Source organism: Schistocerca americana, chromosome 9 (assembly GCF_021461395.2).
Source record: "Schistocerca americana isolate TAMUIC-IGC-003095 chromosome 9, iqSchAmer2.1, whole genome shotgun sequence".
Classification (NCBI taxonomy): Eukaryota; Metazoa; Arthropoda; class Insecta; order Orthoptera; family Acrididae; genus Schistocerca; species Schistocerca americana.
Window position 1 is genome coordinate 40,076,644 of NC_060127.1, and position 20,695 is coordinate 40,097,338.

A 20,695-nucleotide genomic window follows, 5' to 3' on the forward strand; every position below is an offset into this window, starting at 1 on the left:
GAATCCTGCCTCGGGCATGGATGTGAGTGATGTCCTTAGGTTAGTTAGGTTTAAGTAGCTCTAAGTTCTAGGGGATTATTAACCACAGCAGTTGAGTCCCATAGTGCTCAGAGCCATTTGAACCATTTTTGGATACTTAACTTTAATCCATTAATGAGGAACGTCCCTCTTGACGGTACATGATTCACAACATCAATATCAATAGTAACTGAATATGGCACCTTGTTAGGTCGTAGCAAATGACGTAGCTGAAGGCTATGCTAAACTATCGTCTCTGCAAATACAGGTATGTAGGCAGTCAACCATCGCTAGCAAAGTCGGCTGTACAACTGGGGCGAGTGCTAGGGAGTCTCTCTAGACTACACTGGACCTGCCGTGTGGTGGCATTCGGTCTGCAATCACTGATAGTGGCGACACGCGGGTCCGACGTATACTACCGGACCGCGGCCGATTTAAAGGCTACCACCTAGCAAGTGTGGTGTCTGGCGGTGACACCACAGAACGTACACAGAAAAGGGCAGCACGAATGGTCACAGGATTTTTTGACAAAGGAGAGAGTCACGGAAACGCTGAAAAACCTCTCTTCGCTTGAAGGTGGGTGCTAATTATCCCGAGAAACTCTACTCAGAAAATTTCAAGAACAAGTATTGAATGCGCAATAAAAATATTCAATGTGTGTGAATTCCTAAGGGACCAAACTGCAGGGGTCATCGGTCCCTTGACTTACACACTACTAAAACGGACCAAAACTAACTTATTCTAAGAACACACACACCCATGCGCGAGGGAGGACTCGAACCTCTGGCGGGGGGTCCGCGCAATCCCTGACGTGGCGGCTCAAACCGCGCGCTCACTCCGCGCGGCGGTGCGGAATCTATGAATGCACTTCAATCCCCCAAGCGACGCCGAAGACAACATGAACTAATCACAGTGCCCACATATGTATTTACACTGAAGAGCCAAAGAAACTAGTACAGCTGCCTAATATTGTGTAGCGCCTCCGCGAGCATGCAGAAGTGGCATGGACTCGACAAATGTCTGAAGTAGTGCTGGAGGGAATTGGCACCATGGGCCCTGCAGGGCTGTCCATAAATCCGTAAGAGTACGAGAGGGTGAAGATCTCTTCGGAACAGTACTTTACAACGCGTCCCAGATATGCTCCATGATGTCCATGTCTCTGGAGTTTGGTGGGCAGCGGAAGTGTTTAAACTGAGAAGAGTGTTCCTGGAGTCACACTGTGGCAATTCTGGACGTGTGAGGTGTCGCATTGTTCTGCTGGAATTGCCCAAGTCCGTCGGAGTGCACAATGGATGTGAATGAATGCAGGAGATCAGACAGGATGCTTACGTACGTGCACCTGTCAGTCGTATCTAGACGTATCAGGGGTCCCCTATCACTCCAACTGCACACGCCCCACACCATTACAGAGCCTCCACCAGCTTGAACAATCCCCTGCTGACATGCAAGGTCCACAGAATCGTGAGGTTGTCTCCATACCCGTACACGTCCATCCACTCGATACAATTTAAAACGAGACTCGTCCGACCAGACAACATGTCTCCAGTCATCAAGAGTCCAATGTCGGTGCTGACCGGCCCAGGCGAGGCGTAAAGCTTTGTGACGTGCAGTCACAAGGATAGACAGACGAGTGGGCCTTCGGCTCCGAAAGCCGATATCGATGGTGTTTCGTTGAATGGTTCGCACACTGACACTTGTTGATGGTCCAGCGTTGAGATCTGCAGCAACTTCCATCGCTAGTGCGCCGAGTATAACACTACGTTCAAACTCACGTAAATCTTGATAACCTGCCATTGTAGCAACAGTAACCGATCTAACAATTGACGAAACACTTGTTTTATGTAGGCGTTGCCGACCGCAGCTATTCTGCCTGTTTACATATGTCTACATTTGAATACGCATGCCTATACCAGTTTCTTTGGCGCTTCAGTGGAAATCAGTCATTCTCCCTGCGCGAATGGAACCGGGGGGCTTGGATCTAATTTTCGATTCTGGGAGGGTGATAATTCCTGGTTAAATGTTTGATCGGGGCGAAAACAAGGCTCCTTAGACATTACACAATCTACTCTGTTTGAATTTTTATAACCAAAGGAAGAGTGGAAAACTGACAAATGTTGTAGCAAACTAACCAGAAAAAAGTCTTGTTTTGCAAAAAACAAATAACTAAATTCGTTAAATGCGAGTAGATCTCGCGCACTGAGAGTTCTTTACAAACTTTGTTATGTGTAGGCCTATATATAGTTGACCTATCCCGGATGGGCCTGTTATCGTCATCGATAGTCGCAAGATATCAAAATATGTTACACAAATGGCCATATTTTCTGACTGCATTGACGTAAGAGCTTAAATTTTTTACACCACCAAGCGACCGTGGACTATGGTACGTGACACAAATTTCAACGTACTACGTCTACCATTTCCTGAGACAAACGGGTATTAACAAACTAATCGATACTCAGATAACATGACAAAAATATTTTGTTTTTTCTTGTGTTGGAATTATGAATTCCCAATTTTCGAATCATTCCTTTACTTGTACTGTAAAACATTGCTTGTCAAATGTTATGATTCTAGGTTAATGGGAAGAACCATGTAGTGTGCCGAAAATCGTCACGATTGTGTTCCGACTGCGAGTGTGAAGGTCGATATTGGCCACGCCAGAGATACTGGGGCGCCGAGCGTCCCTCTGGCGACGAGGAGAGGAGGATTGGAGAGTACCGAGCGAGAAGGACAGAACGGCAGAGTATTGGGGTACGGATGGTCCGAATTGTGCATTGAATCATTTACGCGCTCTGTGATTGTGGACTGATGGTGAAACCGAGACGCTTGGGAATTCAACGCTGCTGTGGAACGATAAGCCGTGGGCTCTGCAATTGTATGGACGCAATTTAAGGCAATCTGTGGACGATTTCCTTTGTGGGTGTTGTGCCATGGCAGATAAACAAGGCAGCGTGGGCCCAGCATGAACACGCCGTGCTGTAGCATGTCCGCCCACAATAAGGATGTCATGACATTGGAGAAGAAAGCAGTGGACTACGGTACGTGTATTAACCTTCAGCGACTTCTGCTGTGTTAGTTTGCTTAACTGTGTGGAGACTGAGCAGTGACTGTCACTTTTCAAAGGAACTGACGAGTGTGTAAAAGTGTGGCCAATGCCGTATGGGCGTTATCATAAAGTTATTATATTTCTTATTTGTGAGCCGGCCGAAGTGGCCGTGCGGTTCTAGGCGCTGCAGTCTGGAACCGCGAGACCACTACGGTCGCAGGTTAGAATCCTGCCTCGGGCATGGATGTGTGTGATGTCCTTAGGTTAGTTAGGTTTAACTAGTTCTAAGTTCTAGGGGACTAATGACCTCAGAAGTTGAGTCCCATAGTGCTCAGAGCCATTTGAACCTTATTTGTGAACATAATTTTAACAGGGTTACTCATTGGATAGGTTTGAAATTCAGTTCTGCGCTGTAGTTCAGCGGGTTCTTATTACTGGAATTTACTATATCTACTAGCTGTGAGTTTTGTATATGTTTTTATATATGCGTGCTAAACGAAAGTTAATTTTGAAGTTTGAAAGGTACCTTTCTACCATTATGATTGTGTTAGTTTTTATTTGGAAGTGATGTTGTTTGCTACTGTTTTTGGTTGAGAATTTATTACCCAAAGGAACAGTTATTTACTCAGTCTTCTATGAAGTGTTTTAAGACTTGTTGTTGTTGGTGAAGTATTACTAATAAATTACGTAAATTACTAATGTTGTGTAAGCAGTTACTGAAGGCACCTATCTCCATTAGCATATCAACCATGGCCAGTTGGGAACGGGCATTGATGTAACATTAGGGAACTAGAGGATATTTGCTAAGTTGTAACAACGTGAACCCTGTTGTTTGTTGTTATTGTTGAAGTGCCTCGTCACCCCTAAATTAAATAATAATTCTGCGCAATAGGTCTCGACGAGTGAGTTTGCGACTATCAAAACATGTGACATACGAGGGGCTTTCAATAAGGACTGCAGCACAAATGCGGATTTTGCTGCGTGGTATCGTGGAATAGTCCCACTTCAGCCCCTATAGTTTCAAGAATTTCCGATAGGTGGCGGCACTATATGTAAACTGTGGTGTCACCGCCAGACACCACACTTGCTAGGTGGTAGCCTTTAAATCGGCCGCGGTCCGTTAGTATACGTCGGACCTGCGTGTCGCCACTGTCAGTGATTGCAGACCGAGCGCCGCCACACGGCAGGTCTACAGAGACCTCCTAGCACTCGCCCCAGTTGTACAGCCGACTTTGCTAGCGATGGTTCACTGACAAAATACGCTCTCATTTGCCGAGACGATAGTTAGCATAGCCTTCAGCTGCGTCATTTGCTACGACCTAGCAAGGCGCCATTATCAATTGCTATTTATCTTATGATGCATGTACCGTCAAGAGCTATGTTCACCACTTATGGATTAAAGTTAAGTATTCCAGCAGCTTCGTACTTTATTTACTAGACTCAACTCCTTTAACTGTTCCAGACCTCACGCCAGCCTGCGTGAGCTTAAACGCGTGCCTTTCGGCTCCATCTCATAGTGACTTGGCTGTCTTGCCAAGTCACAACATAGACTTCATAATGGCTTCTGTAACGGAGCTGCGTTCCAACCAGAGTCTTCGTTGATTTCTTTTGGTGCAAAAGCAGAGCATCGAAGATATTCATAGGCGCTTGCAGAATGTCTGCGGACACCTGGCAGTGAACAAAAGCACGGTGGGTCACTGGGCGAGGCATGTGTCATCATCGCAATAAGGTCGCTCAAAGCCGTCCCTCTGCGTCCCGGCTCCCGCACACAGCCGTGGCTCCTGCAGTGGTGGAACGTACCGCCATTCTTCGAGTTGACCGACGTATTACAATCAGACACGTCGCTGCCCAGCTAGACGTTTCTGTTGCTAGTACTGATACAGAACCATATAGAGCAACGAAGGACCATCTGTGAGAAAACTGCTTGCGGGTTACGAGAGACAGATCGTAACAATATTTTGTCAGACATCGTCATAGGCGATGAAGCGTGGGTTCATCACTTAGAATACGAAACAAAAAGGCAATCCACGGAGTGGTACTATGGCATCTCTCCTCTGAAAAAGAAGCTGAAAGCCGCATCCTCAACCGGTAAAGTCATGGCGACAGTCTTCTGGGATTCTGCAAAGGTTAGTCTGTTTCATGTCGTCCCTCATGGTCAGGCGCGGCTCGTAATTAAAGGCTCTGAGGCGGAGCCGCCCCAAAATATATGTTAAAGTAAATTTCGCAAGAACGTATTACATAATTTAAATTATCAGGACGAATTTCGCATATTTCCGGTTCCGATTAAAATAACGACGGTCAACATTTTTGGAACTGTTTGTATCGATAGATGTTTTCCGAATGGTTAGTAGTGTTTAGGCTGCGCCTTGAAACGTCCGTAAGCTGCATGTAGTAGCGGTTTGGGGGCGTGGCTTCTACAAAGTACTGCTCTTTATGGGCGACCCAAAGGCTCAGAGCTTGCAGCCTAAGGGTGTCGTACCAACCACCACATATTTTTCAGGTTCCACTATCTATGTAATAAAGGAATGTAGAGTGGCCGAAACTTCGCTATCCAATCTCTGTCTCTGCATATCTCTACTACGCTTCGATGCGTCATTAATCGACATTTAGTATTATTGTTTTGATAATGTTTTACATAGTTGTTTTGTTTCTGCTATTGGCTATTTTATCCACATTTAGAATAAGTTTGCAAATATCCCGCCAGAGTGCACTACACTACAGTAACGTACCAGTACTGCCATCTAGCGAGAGTTTCATAAGTGGTTAGAGGACAAAACGCGCGAAATTTGTCCCGTTACTTTACCTTCCTTGCTTGCTGATGCTGACTGCTTTTGTTGATACCGTGTGATATTAGCAAGTTTCTTTTTCGGAGTATATTTTGCAGGATTTTAGTGAGTTTTACTTGCTGGTGAATACCTGCAACATACCGCGAGTGTGAAACAAGCGCAATATGAATTCAGTGTGCAAATTAATAGGTAAAAACTTGGAACACGGCCATAGGATGAAAGTGAAAGAACTTGGTGCTTCCAGACCCGCATTAAAGATCTCTCCGAAACGCGTCTTTTCATATGATTTGCTGCAAAGTGTCAGAAAATGCAATAATGACGTATAAAAACACTAACCAAAGATTTTAACACGAAGTTAGCTTCTAATGATATTTAATACCTGATTATAGAAGATACAGTACGTAAAATTATGGGTAGAGCGTGACCTGCCCACCCCCTCCCCCTGAATTCTTAGTTGTTTACGTCAGACTAATCTGTAGCGTAACCCGAGGTCTATGTTGGCTCTGATCAATAAATGCCACAGCCTTCCCCCGTATAGAAACCACGAGCCGCGCCTGCTCATGGTGCAACGATCAACTCTGAAGCGTACTGCGCTACCCGCAGGAAACTGAACGAACGACGTCAGCGAAACAGTCGCCACAAAAATAAAAACGACCTCCTACGAGGGGCGTTTGAAAAGTCCTTGCAAAGTCCGAGAGATGGCACCACCGGCGTCTATCGAGGTCATGTTTAGTTAGTAGCATCTTTGGAAAGAATGCACACCACGTTTCAGCCATATTGGTCTATTGCTTTGTGTTTGGCATTTGTATGAATCAAGGAAGTCGAGTGATTGTCAAAAAATTGAAGAAAAAGAATTTCGTGTGCTGATTAAACATTACTGTACGAAAGGTGAAACGCCTCAGGAGACTAAAGAGAAGCTTGATAAACATTCTGGTGACTCTGCACCTTCGATTAGAACAGTTTATACGTGGTTTTAAATTTTTCGTGTGGCCGTATGGGCACAAGTGATGCTGAACGTTCTGGACGCCCTGTGGAGGTTACGACTCCGGAAATCATTGATAAAGTCCATGATATGGTGATGGATGACAGAAGAGTTAAGGTGCGTGAGATTGCTAGTGCTGTGGGCATATCCAGTGAACGGGTACATAATATTTTGCATAAACATTTGGACGTGAGAAAGATATCCGCAAGATGAGTTCCGCGACTGCTCACGCTTGATCAAAAACGGAATCGTGTGAAGCGTTGCAAGGATGGTTTGCAGCTGTTCAGGAAGAATGCGCAGGACTTAAAGCGTCGTTTCGTCACTGTGGATGAAACATGAATACATTACTATACTCCTGAGACCAAACAACATTCTAAACAATGGGTTACCAAGGGAGAATCTGCGCCAAAAAGACCATTCCTTCGGCCGGAAAGGTTATGGTGACCGTCTTTTGGGATTCGCAACGGATAATCTCATCGACTATCTGAATAGTGGGCATATCCAGTGAACGGGTACATAATATTTTGCATAAACATTTGGACGTGAGAAAGATATCCGCAAGATGAGTTCCGCGACTGCTCACGCTTGATCAAAAACGGAATCGTGTGAAGTGTTGCAAGGATGGTTTGCAGCTGTTCAGGAAGAATGCGCAGGACTTAAAGCGTCGTTTCGTCACTGTGGATGAAACATGAATACATTACTATACTCCTGAGACCAAACAACATTCTAAACAATGGGTTACCAAGGGAGAATCTGCGCCAAAAAGACCATTCCTTCGGCCGGAAAGGTTATGGTGACCGTCTTTTGGGATTCGCAACGGATAATCTCATCGACTATCTGAATAGTGGGCATATCCAGTGAACGGGTACATAATATTTTGCATAAACATTTGGACGTGAGAAAGATATCCGCAAGATGAGTTCCGCGACTGCTCACGCTTGATCAAAAACGGAATCGTGTGAAGCATTGCAAGGATGGTTTGCAGCTGTTGAGGAAGAATGCGCAGGACTTAAAGCGTCGTTTCGTCACTGTGGATGAAACATGAATACATTACTATACTCCTGAGACCAAACAACATTCTAAACAATGGGTTACCAAGGGAGAATCTGCGCCAAACAGACCATTCCTTCGGCCGGAAAGGTTATGGTGACCGTCTTTTGGGATTCGCAACGGATAGTCTCATTGACTATCTGGAAAAGCGTAAAACTATTACAGGTGCATATTATTCATCGTCACGGAACAGTCTGAAATCCGAACTGCAAGAAAACAGCGGCGATTGGACAGTAAAATGTACTTTTCCATCACGACAATGCACCAGCACATACCTCAGCAGTTGTGGTCGCAAAAGTAATGGAAATAGGATTTCAACTCGTTTCACATCCCCCCTATTCTCCAGACTTGGCTCCCTCGGACTACAATTTGTTCCCCAATTTGAACAAATGGCTGGCGGGACAAAGATTTTATTCAAACGAGGAGGTGATAGCAGCAACTAATAGCTATTTTGCAGACTTGGAAAATTCCTATTTTTTGGAAGGGATCAACAAATTAGAACAGCGTTGGACGAAGGGAATAAGTCTAAAAGGAGACTATGTCGAAAACTAAAAAAGGTTTACCCCAAAAACGTGAGTAATATTTATTTTTGCACGGACTTCAAACGCCCCTCATATTACTCCACAACAACGCAAGGTCCCTCACGAGTCTGCACACCCGAGAGGAGCTCACAAAACTTTATTGGGCTGTTCTTCCTCATCCACCCTACAGCCCTGGTCTCAAATCTTCCAACTTCCATCTGTTTGGCCCAATGAAGGATGCGCTCCGAGGGAAACAGTACCTGAATGATGGGGAGGTTACTGGTGCAGCGTCTTGTTGGGTCCAACAACGAGCAGTAGAGTGTTACCACGCGGGCATAGAGGCCGTCTTAGTAAGACGTCACACTGAACGTAGATTGTGTTGAAAAATAGTGTTTTGTAGTCAGAAGAGTAGAGAATAATATGGTGTATTGGATTCCTGAATAAAACCAACCGGCCTTGAGAAAAAACGTGTTGCATTACTTATTGAACGCCCCTCATAACTACCAGTATCTTTTGATTTCATTGGCTTGAATACTTAAATTTATTCCACTGCCAACGGACCGTGGACTTCAGTATGAGTCATAAATTTCAAGATGATACGCCCACGGGTTCCAGAGAAAAAGGTGTCTTAACAGGCGTACAGAAAGACAGACGGATAATAAGAGCCAAAAAAAAATCGTGTGATATTACAAATTAACAGTTTTCATGTTTTTTTTCCTTTACTTGGACTGTAAAACCTTCCGTCTTGCCAAATTTCACGATTCTATGTCAGTGGGAAGCACCCTACAGGCTTTGATGAGTGAGTTTGAATGTAGCAAAATACGTAACATAAATGGCAATGTCTTCTCACTGCACTGACTTTGAAGCTTAAAGTTTTTACACCGCCAAGGCACCATAGAATTCAGTATGCGACAAATTTTAACTTGATCTACGTGTGCCCTTTCCTGAGAAAATTGGGTCTTAACAGTCGGGTGGACAGTCAGACGGTCGCAGGTTCGAATCCTGCCTCGGGCATGGATGTTTGTGATGTCCTTAGGTTAGTTAGGTTTAACTAGTTCTAAGTTCTAGGGGACTAATGACCTCAGCAGTTGAGTCCCATAGTGCTCAGAGCCATTTGAACCATTTGAACAGTCAGATGGACAACAAACTAACCCTATAAGGGTTCCGTTTTTACCGACTGAAAGACGGAACCTAAAAAAAATTGCTTGAAAGTAATCAGGATAATTAAGAAAAACTTAGTGATTTGAGGTAAACTGAAATATTTGACGTACTACTGCTGACTACGTAAATGAAGCGTCAAAGTGCATCTCTGTAAGGCCTATGTATTTTGGTTCGTAAAATGTTGCATTGGAGCACAAATCGTCGAACTCTTTCGTCTGTGTTAAAAGAGTAAAATGAAGGTATCAAAGTACAGCGTATATTGAAACTTCTCTGCTTTCTCCTAACCTATATACTCTTAATAATAACTGAATACCGATCGATATTGAAGTATATTATACTTCGTGGTTTCTATATAAAACTTGCAAAAAAGAAAACGGTCAAATTTTTGTGAAATGATTTCGAAAAATAAGAAATAATATAGATTAGAGAAGCATCTGACGCATCTCATTTGCCTTACATGACTTCGAGCATCATTCAAAAACGAGTCAAACGTTTCTCTGCTCTGTTATATTTCTTACTTTTAGACAAATCATTTCACAAAACAATTGATTTTTTTAAAAATTATTTACTATTATATCCCCGTCCGCCCCCACCCTATCACATTCGTATCAAACTGCCATCACCTCCATTCTTAAACTAAACGAACCTCCCCCCGAACAGGCCATCAAGGCCCAACGGACCCGTTCGGCCGCCGTGTCATCCTCAGCCCACAGGCCTCACAGGATGCGTATATGGAGGGCATGTGGTCAGCGCTCCGCTCTCCCGGCCGTATGTCAGTTTACGAGACCGGAGCCGCTACTTCTCAATCAAATAGCTCCTCAGTTTGCCTCACAACGGCTGAGTGCACCACGCTTGGCAACAGTGTTCGGCGGACCCGATGATCACCCATCCAAGCGCTAGCCCAGCCCGACAGCGCTTAACTTCGGTGATCTGACGGGAACCGGTGTTACCACGGCGGCAAGGCCGTTGGCACTTCCACTCTTAACGTACCACATATATCCAAAATAAATAATAGAGGATATAGAATGCAAATATGCAACTACAAGATAAGAATTTCAGAAAAGTAAAATTTGTGAACATCGAATATAAACTTAAATGTTAGGAAGTCTTCTCTGAAGGTATGAGTCTGCAGTGTAGCTTTATACGGAAGTGAAACGTGGACGATGCACAGTTCAGACAAGAAGAGAAAAGAGAATAGCAGTTTTCGAACGTTTCTGCCAAAGAAGAATGTCGAAAATTGGAAGGGTAGATCAAACAGCTAAAGGGAGAGTGCTGAATCTAATGGGCAAAAAGAAATTTGTGGTAGAAGAATGGATCGCTTGACAGGATACAGCCTGAGCCATCAAGGAATCGTCAGTTTGGTGGTGGAAGGAAGTGTGTGTGTGTGTGTGTGTGTGTGTGTGTGTGTGTGTGTGTGTGTGTGTGGGATTATAGAGGGAGAACAACGTTTGACGAGATTAAAAGCAGATTCAGATGGATATAGGCTGCAGCAGTTATGCATAGAAGGAAAGCCTTGCGCAGGATAGTTATGAAATATAAAATATGTTGACTTTATTACTAAAATACATAGGAAGGACATTAAAATGTTCACATATAGCGAACATGGCCAAGCTTGCTATGTCAACACCAGAAGTAAACACTACAGCCGCAAAATGACGACGTTCCCATTTTTTATGTTCACATTTTAACGACCTTTCTGTGTATTTTAAATAATGAAGTCATAAGGTTTAAATTTTATAAAAAGAAAAAGCGATTACGACAGCGTTTTCACGTACTTAATACGTACTGTGGAAGTTACGTTAATCTCCGGCCTGTGTACTTCTAAGCCACATCTTAAATGGTTTCCATCGTCAAATTTTACTATTTTATTATTTTTGCACACTATTTTTATAAAATAACTGTCTCCTTAATACCACAAAAATCTTGTTGATATTAATTTGAATATTAACTTTGACACGTCTATTTTCATTTAACGCCACCTAACGGCCACATACCGTTATCTAAGGTAGGCTCCCTCACTACACAGCAGTACTCTTCGGTACAAGCAAACATGGGGACTGCCAGGGTATCGAGATTTTAAATGTGACACTGGTTCGTTTTATCCTGTGTATGTGCTACTGTAATATTTCTAGAAATACTACTACTCGGTTGTTCTATTAGTTGATGGCAAATTCTGAGTGTGACTGTGGCCAAAGCGCGTTAAGGTGTATTATTGAAAAACAAAAAAAAAATCCGAGTAAGAGCGAGGAGGACACGCGCACATAATTAATTATGCATCCCAGAAATCGAGGATTGCGACGATTTTTGCCCGTCATCGATATCGATACAGGCAACATATCAACATATGTGACATAAATGGCTGTATCTTTTGATTGCATTGACTTTCGAGCTTAAATGTTTTATGCCGCAAAGGGGTCGTAGACCCTAGAATGTGACATGAAATTCAGCTTGATACGTCTCCACTTTCCTGAGAGAAAGGGTTATTAATAGTCAGATAACAAAGTCATCCTGTAAGGATCCCGTTTCTACCGGTTGAGGTACAGAACCCTAAAAATGGTAATAGTGATCAAGACGGAGAATCTTCCCGAGCAGTGACAATGGTCGTAGGCTCATACAGTGACTTTATGTCTTTTATAGACAAAACTAAAAATTCGAGACGTCTAATACAAAATAAAACCTTCTTTATACTTTTGGCAAAAATAGTTGCAAATTATTTCTTGTTGATTGCATAGGTTCACGACAAGCATGTTTCGGCATTTATGCCATTTTTAGGTGTTCCTGCTGACATTAAATGTATAGCCTATATCACTTTATTCTCCTTGTATGTGATAGTACTATGGAAGCTTATCTTATATTTACATCTAAATGGAGTGATGTCCATAAAACATCTTGAAATATAATTTCTTATATGTACTGTGTTGTTAGCATAGGTCTTGTATAACTTTCTATAGAAGAATAATAGTGAAATTTCATTTTTTTGGCAGCTATAAGATTGACACTGAAACGATCTATAATCTTATAATTGTCATTGGCGTGATATATATAATATTATAACTAAAAAAATGTGAAATTTCACTATAATTCTTCTATAGAAAGTAAATACGTGACCTGTGTTAACAACATAGTATATAAAAGAAATTACGTTCCAAGATGTTTCATGGACATTACTCCATTTAGACACAAACATAAGATACAGTTTCATAGTACTATTACCTAGACGTAGAATAAAATTATATATACATGCAGTGTCAACAGAAACACCTGAAAATGCCACATATGCCGAATCCTATGTAATCAACAAGAAATAAACGATTTACATGTAATTTTGTCAAAAATATACAGATGTCATAAGAGGACCTTATACAAGCAAGAGAAGAAGAAAATAAAGTACTTTTTATCTCTAGAAATTGTACAACATTATTGATTTACATATATTTTTCATTTGACAATGAAGCATTTCGCTTATCTACATAAAATTTTTAGTTATATCCATAAGGCCAGTACCGTAATTAAAATAAAAGAAACCTAACTTAATTGAAAAATTATGATTGAATATTTGTTAATTAAAATTTACATTTGTAAATAAATACAGAATTTAAAAGTAAAAAAGATGTGTACTATACTCCGTTCATCATAACGATAAACCTGACTTAAACAAACACAGACGCGAGATTGGGCGGCAGCCATAACTCTCGTACGCTGCTGTTGTTCCGCTCTTGGAAGTAGGTCTAACTTATGTTTGGATATCTTATTACTATGTCACTGTAAATGAAACTTGAAGACATTCCGGTGTATGAACAACCGTCAACGTTTTTGTTAATCATACTTTAGCTACGTTATTTTTATTTAAAAACTCATGTAGAGTCAGTAAGCGCTACTTGGGCTCTGATAGTCCCGCTGTTTGTAAGTGACGCGTCACTGCCGAACAATAGCGAAATGCACAACAGCACGTCATAAAAGAGGGGTAGGAGGAAATATGGACTTTTTCGTGGCTTGGGATTTTGTTGTTTATCGCCTCGGTATCATTGTAGCAGTATTGAAGTGTGCCATTTTCCTCGGAGTCCGACATGGAAGAAGTTTGGTGGTTACCAGACGACTGACTCTAATACCTTCCGTGGGTCCAATATTTAACTACATGGTGAAATCCCAGCAGTTCGCTTTTACGCTGCACATAGCTCATGCAGAGATATTACCCTTGTTAAAGTCGTTTTTAATTGCAGTACTATGTTAGATGGGATCGAGAGCATGCTATGTCTTCCAGCAGATCACCTAAGAAGCGTATAGCATGAGTTTTACCATTATTTCGTTCTGTTCAAAAATTAAATGACACTCAAGACCATATTGTTATCTGCTCGTCTGTTTCTGTGCCTTTACTACAACTGTTCACAGCACTGCTTGTTAGTTGTACCAGGTGGCTAGCCAGTGCTTTCCAAGTTAAATGCGCAGGTAAAGCTGTGGTCCCGTATTATCGCTGAGTCGATGTACGCGTAACGCACAGCAAAAAACGTATCCTCATTATCGTACTTGACTGTACTCGAGACAGCTTGGGTTCTGCTCCACGTGAACGGAAATGCAATGCTTACATGAGGTTTATTCTTATGATGAACGGTATATAGCCAGATCCGAACTATCTAAGCTACAGTCGCTTAGTATTGGAAAGGCATCAGAACCACATAAGATACCTTTAAGATTCTATAAAAATTATGGGAGAGAACTTGTTCCCCTTCTAGCAGTAATTTATCATACATCGCTTGAGCAACGTAAGTTACCTAACGACTGGAAAGAAGGGCAGGTCATTCTCGTTTTTAAGAAAGGCCCTAACAGAGATCCACACAATTACAGACCTATATCGTTGATGTCAATCTGTTGTAGAATTATGAAACATGTTTTATGCTCAAGAATTATGACGTTTTTGGAAAATGAACATCTCCTCTGTAAAAATCAACATGGATTCCGTAAACAGAGATCCTGCGAAACTCAGCTCGCTCTGTTCCTCCATGAAATCAAAAATGGCTCTGAGCACTATGGGACTTAACTTCTCCGGTCATCAGTCCCCTAGAACTTAGAACTACTTAAACATAACTAACCTAAGGACATCACACACATCCATGCCCCAGGCAGGATTCGAACTGCGACCGTAGCGGCCGCGCGGTTCCAGACTGTAGCGCCTAGAACCGCTCGGCCACGCCGGCCGGCCTCCGTGTAATCCACAGCGCAGTGGACAACGGCGCTCAGGCTGATGCCGTGTTCCTTGATTTCAGTGATGGCATTTGAATCCGTCTCGCATTGCCGTTTAATGAAAAAATACGAGCTTACGGAGTATCTTAGCAGACCTGCGACTGGATACAAGACTTTCTTGCAAATAGAACTCAACACGTCGCTCTTAACGGAACAAAATCGACAGATGTAAAGCTAATATACGGATCACCACAGGGAAGTGTGATAGAACCGTTGCTGTTTACATTATAGATGAATGATCTGTTAGAAAGCGACGGATGCTTTTTAAGGCTATTCGCAGATGGTGCCGTTGTCTATACCAAAGTAGCAACGCCAGAAGATAGTAATAATTTGCAGAACGACCTGCAGAGAATTGATGATTGATGCAGGCTCTGGCATGACCCTGAACGTAAATAAATGTAACGTATTGCGCGTACATAGGAAAAGAAATCCACTGCTGTACGCAGACAACAGACTCAGATTCATCGGAAGAATCTTAAGGAAATGTAACTCTTCCACGAAAAAACTGGCTTATAAGGCGCTCGTTCGCCCCATTCTAAAAGCCGTAAATTCAACTAAATACCTAAGTATTACAATTACGAACAACTTAAATTGGGAAGAACACATAGAAAATGTTGTGGGGAAGGCTAACCAAAGGCTGCGTTTTATTGGCACGACACTTAGATAATGTAACAGACCTACTAAGGAGACTGCCTACACTACGCTTGTCCGTCCTCTTTTAGAATACTGCTGCGTGGTGTGGGATCCTTACCAGATAGGACTGACAGAGTAAATTGAAAAAGTTCAAAGAAAGGCAGCACGTTTTGTATTATCGCGAAATATGGGAGAGAGTTCACAGAAATGATGCAGGATTTGGGATGGAAATCATTAAAAGAAAGGCGTTTTTCGTTGCGACGGAATCTTCTCACGAAATTCCAATCACCAACTTTCTCCTCCGAACGCGAAAATATTTTGTTGACACCGACCTACATAGGGAGGAACGATCACCACGATAAAATAAGGGAAATTAGAGCTCGTACGGAAAGATACAGGTGTTCATTCTTTCCACGCGCTATACGAGATTGGAATAATAGAAAATTGTGAAGGTGGTTCGATGAACCCTCTGCCAGGCACTTAAATGTGATTTGCAGAGTATCCGTGTAGATGTAGATGTAGATATTGTTCATCTATTTGGGATCCCTATCAGGTAAAACTGATAGAGGAGATAGAGAAGATCCAATGAAGAGCGGCGCATTTCGTCAGAGGATCGTTTAGCTGGCGAGAGAGCGTTACGGAGATGCTAAAAACAAAATCCACTGGCAGACGTTACAAGAGTGGCGTTGTCCATCACGGGGAGATTTACTATTGAAATTTCGGGACAGCACTTTTCAGGAGGACTCGGAAATCATATTACTTCCTCCCATACACAGCTCGCGTATGGACCACGAGGAGAAAATTAGAGAAATTAGAGTCAATACGATGCCTTACCGACTATCATTCTTCCCACGCACTATTCGTGAGTGGAACAGGTGAAACATTCGCTTAGAAAAATTTATGAGTTACTGTGCTGATTAACCTCTTACGTTTTTTGATTTTCAAACAGCTGAGCAGAACTGAACGTACTCAGACATTTCTCTCTTTACTTATTCTGATCAACACTAAACAGACACACAATATTTTTGGCGCAACGCAATCTGACTTTCAATAATCCCTACAAAACAATGGCCCTGACTGACAATAAGCTATACCTTTCATGAATCACTTACCTCACAAAAATCTTCGTTACTCGAACTACTGCAATACAGCGAGTGCCACTACTGCCAGGTAATAAAAGATTCTAACTACTGAAGGCACTAACTACTGAAAGGCATAGTTAGCAAATGAAAGATTTTGATAGAGAACAAACAATGTATTTACCTTAATAATAAATGGTTCAAATGGCTCTGAGCAGTATGGGACTTGACATCTGCGGTCATCAGTCCCCTAGAACTTAGAACTACTTAAACCTAACTAACCTAAGGACATCACGCACACCCATGCAACGAGGCAGGATTCGAACCTGCGACCGTAGCGGTCACGCGGTTCCAGACTGAAGCGCCTAGAGCCGCACCGCCACACCAGCCGGCTCCTTAATAATATTTAAAAGTCATCATATATGTTGTTGTTGTGGTCTTCAGTCCTGAGACTGGTTTGATGCAGCTCTCCATGCTATTCTATCCTGTGCAAGCTTCTTCATCTCCCAGTACCTACTGCAGCCTACATCCTTCTGAATCTGCTTAGTGTATTCATCTCTTGGTCTCCCTCTACGATTTTTACCCTCCACGCTGCCCTCCAATACTAAATTGGTGGTCCCTCGATGTCTCAGAACATGTCCTACCAACCGATCCCTTCTTCTAGTCAAGTTGTGCCACAAGCTCCTCTTCTCCCCAATTCTATTCAATACCTCCTCATTAGTTATGTGATCTACCCATATAATCTTCAGCATTCTTATGTAGCACCACATTTCGAAAGCTTCTATTCTCTTCTTGTCCAAAGTATTTACCGTCCATATTTCACTTCCATACATGGGCTACACTCCATACAAATACTTTCAGAAATGACTTCCTGACACTTAAATCTACACTCGATGTTAACAAATTTTTCTTCTTCAGAAACGCTTTCCTTGCCATTACCAGTCTACATTTTATATCCTCTCTACTTCGTCCATCATCAGTTATTTTGCTCCACAAATAGCAAAACTCCTTTACTACTTTAAGTGTCTCATTTCCTAATCTAATTCCCTTAGCATCACCCGACTTAATTAGACTACATTCCATTATCCTAGTTTTGCTTTTGTTGATGTTCATCTTATACCCTCCTTTCAAGACACTGTCCATTCCGTTCAACTGCTCTTCCAAGTCCTTTGCTGTCTCTGACAGAATTACAATGTCATCGGCGAACCTCAAAGTTTTTATTTCTTCTCCATAGATTTTAATTCCTACTCCAAACTTTTCTTTTGTTTCCTTTATTGCTTGCTCAATATACAGATTGAATAACATCGGGGATAGGCTACAACCCTGTTTCACTCCCTTCCCAACCACTGCTTCCCTTTCATACCCCTCGACTCTTATAACTGCCATCTGCTTTCTGTACAAATTGTAAATAGCCTTTCGCTCCCTGTATTTTACCCCTGCCACCTTCAGAATTTGAAAGAATATATATATATATATATATCAGTTCATGATATACAGTATCACAAATTTACTCTTTCTGATGGACACACGTCCAGATCGTCCGCTCTCAAAATTCTACCATCTCTCTTCCCACATCCACCACTGCTAGCGGCTCACCTTCAACTGCGCAACGCTACGCGCTGTTCACATCCAACTGCCCAACATTACAATGGCGAAGATTCCAACAATGCCAACCAGCCACAGACTGCACACAGCACAGCCAGTGATTTTCACACAGAGCGTTACGTGACGTTACCAACATAAAAACCTAAATAGCCTACTTACACGGGGTTGGAGGGATCACATAGTGGTACCGAAAGTACCCTCCGCCACACACCATTAGGTGGCTTGCGGAGTATGATGTAGATGTAGATACTTCTACACTACGTGCTCAGCTGCTGACTGCTGCGTTCATTGTTAACAAATGTTTCGTACTTAACAGCTAGTCTTCAGAGGCGACTTTATCGAGCTTTTTTGTGTGGACAATGACCTTTAACTCGCCCAAGTACGAAGAAGGGCTTAGAGAGGCAGTCTGCTAGGTCCTGAGTGAAACGATTTCATTTACATCTATATACATACTCCGCAATCCACCATACGGTGCGTGGCGGAGGGTACCTCGTACCACAACTAGCATCTTCTCTCCCTGTTCCACTCCCAAACAGAACGAGGGAAAAATGACTGCCTATATGCCTCTGTACGAGCCCTAATCTCTCTTATCTTATCTTATCTTATCTTATCTTCTCTTCTGGATCTCTCCGCGAAATGTAAGTTGGCGGCAGTAAAATTGTACTGCAGTCAGCCTCAAATGCTGTTTCTCTAAATTTCCTCAGTAGCGATTCACGAAAAGAACGCCTCCTTTCCTCTAGAAACTCCCACCCGAGTTCCTTAAGCATTTCCGTAACACTCGCATGATGATCTAACCTGCCAGTAACAAATCTAGCAGCCCGCCACTGAATTGCTTCTACGTCTTCCCTCAATCCGACCTGATAGGGATCCCAAACGCTCGAGCAGTACTCAAGAATAGGTCGTATTAGTGTTTTATAAGCGGTCTCCTTTACGGATGAACCACATCTTCCCAAAATTCTACCAACGAACCGAAGACGACTATCCGCCTTCCCCACAACTGCCATTACATGCTTGCCCCACTTCATGTCGCTCTGCAACGTTACGCTCAAATATTTAATAGACGTGACTGTGTCGAGCGCTACACTACAGGTTTCTTTTTCCTATTCATCTGTATTAATTTACATTTATCTATATTTAGAGTTAGCTGCCATTCTCTACACCAGGTGTCTCCAAACTTTTTAGTTCGCGGGCCACATTGACTCCTCCACGAAGTCATAAGGGCCAAGACCTACCTAGTGGGATTAAAGCACCCTAGCACTCCATGATCACCGTAATGTAAGGCTAAAGGAAAGATGAAATCGCAAAAATCTAAGGTTGTGGGGATAACTAGCGCTGAAACGAACTACGATTTTTATTTAATTACATAATTTTGATTGGTGGACGTACCTGACCGAAATTCTGGCGTATTTTATTCTGGCTGCACTTTCTGTACGTATTTTACAACGTAATCAAAAGAAAGTGAAACCTCACTTAAGAAGCATCTTCTATAATGATTGATTACTAAGGCTAGTCGCCGAAGTGGCGTCTATTTGAAAGACTTGCACCAGACTCGTGAGTAGAATAAAATGCAAAGAATTTTGTTACTTAAAATGTTTTCGCCAATCTAGTCTGTTAACCGTTCTTCATTTACTTATTTTTTCCCCTATCGTTCGGAGAATGGTCTGTCTGTTTATTGTGGATAGCCACAAGTTTAACCATGACCTACCGCTTTGTGAAGACAGAGCTCCGACAATGTCGCGGTGTACGGGTCGCGATAGGCCTCAAAACTCAATTGTTGGCAGTATACGTACCACATCAAATATTTGGCGGCCGGATACCGGGGATGTCCGGCCAGCTAACGCCGGTTTGCCGGCCCTCGCGGGCCGGTTTCGGCCCGCGGGCCGCAGTTTAGACCCCTGCTCTTCACCAATCACAAATCCTGTCCAAGTCATCTTGTATCCTCCTACAGTCACTCAACGATGACACCTTGCCGTACCCGACAGTGGGAAACGCCGCACCTACCCCCGATTCGTGGCTTCCAGGAAGTGAATGAACGGCCGCGGAGCCTCACCTTTCTCGTTGCAGTTCCGGAAGGTGACTTCCTCGGCCACGCAGGCGGCCACCAGCAGCAGCAGCAGACACGCGGCGGATCGCAGCATCCCGTCTCCCTTCTCGTCCGGTGGGCAGCGCGGCACGCTCTGGCTGGCTGCTGCAGGGCGGACAACCGATTACTGGGCCGAGGGTCGCCTGACCCCGCCGTGACGTCACACGGCGCTCTATCGCCCGCCAAGTCCAACGCGGCGACCACAACAGGCCGTGTGTACCGTCCTGCTGGCGCTCGGGAGGGGCCAAAGTCCGGAGGTCGAGAGGTCACAACGTGACAGCAAGTCGAAAATACAACGTCAGCAAACAGCGTCTTATCCCCCTTAGGAAGCCAGATACAGAAAGGGTTGTAGGTAGTAGTGTCCAGTTAAAGTGCGCGTCATTTATGACGGCGGCCGAGTTTAGGTTCGTTCTGCGCATCTAACGTCACAAAACAGTGTCAGCCAATGAACAGAGAACGACGTTGCCAGAGCTCGACTGCAGTGCAGAGCACC

The 20,695-nt window shown here is 43.2% G+C and overlaps 1 protein-coding gene across 1 annotated transcript in view; it reads right to left on the reverse strand.

The window, feature by feature from the left end:
* The window catches only part of LOC124551020 (MD-2-related lipid-recognition protein-like), a 79,646-nt gene extending 59,321 nt beyond the window's left edge, over positions 1 to 20,325 (reverse strand). The window contains exon 1 of the mRNA XM_047125869.1: positions 20,170 to 20,325. Within this exon, the coding sequence (XP_046981825.1) occupies positions 20,170 to 20,257 (88 nt within the window). The 5' untranslated portion in view covers positions 20,258 to 20,325. The remainder of the gene's footprint in view (positions 1 to 20,169) is intronic.
* Positions 20,326 to 20,695: the final 370 nt, after the last annotated feature.